This window comes from Sinocyclocheilus anshuiensis, unplaced genomic scaffold (genome assembly GCF_001515605.1).
Source record: "Sinocyclocheilus anshuiensis isolate Anshui unplaced genomic scaffold, SAMN03320099.WGS_v1.1 scaffold2675, whole genome shotgun sequence".
Classification (NCBI taxonomy): Eukaryota; Metazoa; Chordata; class Actinopteri; order Cypriniformes; family Cyprinidae; genus Sinocyclocheilus; species Sinocyclocheilus anshuiensis.
In genome coordinates this window covers 210,154-215,274 of record NW_015539831.1, presented here as the reverse complement: position 1 = coordinate 215,274, position 5,121 = coordinate 210,154, and the positions used below count along the sequence as shown (strand labels likewise).

Genomic DNA, 5,121 nt, shown 5'->3' with positions numbered 1-5,121 from the left:
ACACCGGTTCTGATTTCACTTCATTGGCTACCGGTCAAATACAGAATTGATTTCAAAGTTTTGTTATTTGTTTTTAAGTCTTTGCGGAACCAGGCACCACAGTACCTATCTGAACTACTGCATCCTCCTTCTCAGTCTAGATCACTTAGATCTAGGGACTCTGATTTACTATATGTTACTAGAACCAGACTTAAAAACTGGGGTGATCGTGCATTTGCGGTCATCGGTCCTAAGTTATGGAATAGCCTTCCGGCCCAAACCTTGTCAACTTTTAAATCCACCTTGAAAACTGACCTTTTCTCCGTGGCTTTCAATATACCTTGATTCATATCTGCATTAATATCTTTTGATTCTAGCTTTTCTCCTCTATTTTATCTTATTTTAGGCTTTAATTTATTTTTTCTCTTACTTTTATTGTTTCTCTAGTGCTTAAAATGCTTTGTGCCTTTATTGCCTGTCTCTTTTAGCCTTGTAAAGCACTTTGGTCAACACCAGTTGTTTTTAAATGTGCTATACAAATAAACTTGTATTGTATTGTATTGATCTCACATCAGTCTGATCTCACACACACAGGATGAGACACACACAGTCTGATCTCAAACATCTACTCACAGTTCACCACCACGTTGACGTATTTGACATCAGGAGTAGAGACGTCATTGCTCGCTTTACACTCGTAACGTCCGGCCTGAGAGCGAACGATCCCAGAGATCTCCAGATACTCGCCCACGTCCAGAGCCTCCATCGAGAAACACACACACACACACACACACACACACACACTCATCAGTGTCCAGCAGAGGGCGCATGTGAGGCTCCTCAGACACATGCGTCACATCACTAACCTCAGCACTAACATCATATATAATAAAATATCATAATATTCCAGCAATATCAACAAACCAGAGCTGATCGAACAGAATCACATTTAATAAAACAAACAGCTGATGATACAGAACATGAGCAACAGATTCAGAACATCAGACCGACAGGAGCTTTAGTGATTAGATCATGTTCACCATTAATTAAAACATTATCTCTCTCTATCTCTCTCACACACACACACACACACACACACACACACACACTCTGATCTGGTCAGCTTTTCATCAGGAAGTTGAAAAGCGTTTCAGAACACAAGTAAGTGGAGGGGGGACTCATTTGCATATTCATGTTTTATTCATAAGCATCATTTACCACAGTGAGGCACAATGCATTTATTTAGTGAATACTAATTTATGTAAAACCATGAAATTGGCGAAGTTCAGCAAAACCGAAAGATCACAGACACACAATAAATACACATAATGTTCACTCACACACACACACACACACACACACACACCTGTGATCTGATTGCTTTAATGCATTTATTAATACTCATTCTTTCTTACGCAGTGTTAATGAGCAGCTAATGATCAGGTAATGAACAGGATGAACATTCATGAGATAATGAGATTCTGACGTTTGATGAAACTATCCATGTGTAAAAACATCATAATCACACATACAGTAACACACATGTGCTGTGTGTGTGTGTGTGTGTGTCAGTGAACAGCAGACTTGAGCAGTTTGTGTGTGTGTTGATCACTAACATGAATTCTTCAGTGTAAACGTGTGTGATTTGAGCGGTAGATCGTGCTGCTGAGGTGGATAAACTTCTGCTGACATCTTTCCTCTGAACATGAATCTGAAGCCTCTGACTAACCGAGAGAATAAATGTGAGCTAGATGTGTTTTCAAAGACATTTTCAATATTTGAGAAACACAACTGAAACGACTCAATCACAGTCGTGTGATGCATGACGTCTCTGACTGAACCGCTCAGTGCTGGTTTAGAGCCGGTTTAATGTTACTGCAAACACTGATAACAATCTGTATTGTTAAAAGCGCTATATAAATAAAGGTGACTTGACTTGATTAATGTTCCAGCTGTTGTGTTAAGAACATTAACAGTAATGTTCCAGGCCTCCGTCTCCAACCTTTAGTGACCTTCTGTGGAAAAGAGGATCTCCAACCATTACAGCATCGATCCGCACACACACACACACACACACACACACACACACACACACACACACGGATGGTCAATACTTTAAACAGCATTCAGCTCTTTTCAGTAAATGCAGCTCCCAGCATGTCTGCAGCAGTCAATGAGAAACATCTTCAGGACAACAGATACACTGTGAACATGAAACCACTGATTCTTCTGTGAGTCTGAAGGACATGCGGACACTGAACCCACGATCACTTCAGACTGACAGAACCCTCACAATCAGGACAGCAGGACAGGAGCCTGATGCTTTGTGGTCACTAGGTAGGTCTAGGTGGTTGCTAGGCAGTTTTGGATGATGTGTTGTGGTTGCTAGAGTGTCATGGGTGATGCAATGTGGTTGCTAGGGTGTTCTGAGTGATGCTATGTGGTTGCTAGGCAGTTTTGGATGATGTGCTGTGGTTGCTAGGGTGCTGTGGGTGATGTTTAATTGGGTTGCTAGAGTGTTCTGAGTGATGCTATGTGGTTGCTAGGTAGTTTTGGATGATACGATGTGGTTGCTAGGGTGTTGTGGGTGATGTGGTTGCTAGGGTGTTCTGGGTGAAGTTATGTAGTTGCTAGGTAGTTTTGGATGATGTGCTGTGGTTGCTAGGGTGCTGTGGGTGATGTTTAATTGGGCTGCTAGGGTGTTCTGAGTGATGCTATGTGGTTGCTAGGTAGTTTTGGATGATGTTCTGTGGTTGCTAGGGTTATGTGGGTGATGTGGTTGCTAGGGTGTTCTGAGTGATGCTATGTAGTTGCTAGGTAGTTTTGGATGATGTGCTGTGGTTGCTAGGGTGCTGTGGGTGATGTGTAATTGGGTTGCTAGGGTGTTCTGAGTGATGCTATGTGGTCACTAGGCAGTTTTGGATGATGTTCTGTGGTTGCTAGGTAGTTCTGGATGGTTGTTAGGGTGTTGTGATGTGGTTGCTAGGGTGTTCTGAGTGATGCTATGTGGTCACTAGGCAGTTCTGGGTGGTTGCTAGGGTGTTGCGGGTGATGTGATGTGGTTGCTAGGGTGTTCTGGGTGATGCTATTTGGTCACTAAGCAGTCATGGGGGGTTGCTAGGGTGTTGTGGTTTATGTGATGTGGTTGCAACAACACACATGATCTGCAGCACACATGGTGTAATAGGAGATTTTCCAGCAGCTGATTGGCTGTCTCTCACCTGACGGGTTGAGCAGTCTCCAGGTGATGGAGGGATCTGGCCTCCCACTGGCCAAACACGTCAACGTCACGTTACTGCCCTCGTTCACAGTGATGTCGTCCGAAACTTTATAGATGACTGGAGGAACTGAGAGAGAAAAGCAGAGCAGAACGACATGAGCGGGAAACACTGAGGGATGCTGGGAGATTTGTGTTCATGCTAATACAGATACACACACATCAGAGTGTCGCTCAAAACATCCGCTTGACCTCACAACACACACACACTCTGTGGTGTTTAATGCGTACGCTGCAGAGCATAAATAAAGCCAAACACGTGTGGAAATATCACACTCACCTGACGGGTTGAGCAGTCTCCAGGTGATGGAGGGATCTGGCCTCCCACTGGCCAAACACGTCAACGTCACGTTACTGCCCTCGTTCACAGTGATGTCGTCCGAAACTTTATAGATGACTGGAGGAACTGAGAGAGAAAAGCAGAGCAGAACGACATGAGCGGGAAACACTGAGGGATGCTGGGAGATTTGTGTTCATGCTAATACAGATACACACACATCAGAGTGTCGCTCATAAACATCCGCTTGATCTCATAACACACACACACTCATAATAAACTCTGTGGTGTTTAATGCGGACGCTGCAGAGCTTCAATAAAGCCAAACACGTGTGGAAATATCACACACACATCATCTGTTATGAGCCGCAGACACACTCGTCCATTATTCCCGCACACGTCTGATCAATGAACACACAATCCCACATATTCATCAAACCCATGCGCCATTTAATGAAGCGCTTTGTCATTTTCTTGATTTACTCTGAGATCCAGACTAACACGAACTCAGAGCTGCAGCTTCAGCAACACAAACCTGCCATAAATCAGCGGCAAGAGACAGAGATTCATCTGCAGCACATCTGCCTCCAGCAGTGCTCATACGCATTCATCTGTGTCTGTCAGCACTCACAGCACTCACTCACAGACCCCGCCCCTTATGACACAGTCCCCACCCCTTATAACTGAAACTCCGCCTCCTCCATACACTAATCTACACCACAGCGTTCATCCCACATTCATCTGTGATTCTGATCTCTAATGAAGTCCTCTCTAATCCCAGACCCCACCTTTTCTGACACAAGTCCCGCCCCAGGCTCCTCCCCCAACACGCTCAACCACATGATGACACTGAGGGAGGAGTTCAATAAAGGAATTATGCAAATCAGATTTAAAAACGCCCACATAATTATTGCTGACTGCAATTTGCACAGAGCAGTGAATGAGATTATTACACACGTCAAGAATGGACATCATTTACATACAGAAGTCTTAAAGGTACAGTGATAAATATAAATATGAATGACATTATTAATATTACAAATGAAATTTAGTAAGAGAGGGTGGAAATGATCATGGAAAAGGAAATTCATGGCAACCCGGACTGGCATGATATAATATGACTGCTGGAAAAAACTAAAATGCTAAAAATATGTTGAACAGGAGGCCAGTGTGAGATGAGATGAAGCGCTCTCTGTCTGTCTGTAGGTTTGTAAATGGACAGACGTGTTGTCAGTGTCTGATAAATGATGTTCACTAGGTGGCAGATTGACTCTGTTTCTCACAGCAGTGCTTCTGCACTCCATTCTCTCGCTCGTTCTCTCTCTGCTTTCTCCTTAACCAATCACTGTTGCCTTTTTAAAAACACTCTCTCTCTCTCTCTCTTTCGCTCTCTCTCTCTCTCTCCTCAGAGCGTCTGTCTTTCTCTCTAACACGCATGAAATTGGAATTGTAGTTGCAGCAGGACTGACAAGAAAATCTCATACAGAAATACATGTTTCTCCAGCCCGACAAGAGCAGACTCATAAACCACACTCACACACACACACACACACACACACACACACACACACACACACACACACACCCT

At 43.7% G+C, this 5,121-nt stretch overlaps 1 protein-coding gene across 1 annotated transcript in view; it reads right to left on the bottom strand.

The window, feature by feature from the left end:
- Positions 1-3,102: 3,102 nt before the first annotated feature.
- Positions 3,103-5,121, bottom strand: part of LOC107684234 (limbic system-associated membrane protein-like) — a gene marked incomplete at its 5' end in the record, with an annotated part of 10,624 nt that continues 8,605 nt past the window's right edge. Inside the window, 2 exons of the mRNA XM_016480447.1 lie at positions 3,103-3,200; positions 3,537-3,662. Coding sequence (XP_016335933.1) covers positions 3,112-3,200; positions 3,537-3,662 — 215 coding nt within the window. The remainder of the gene's footprint in view (positions 3,201-3,536; positions 3,663-5,121) is intronic.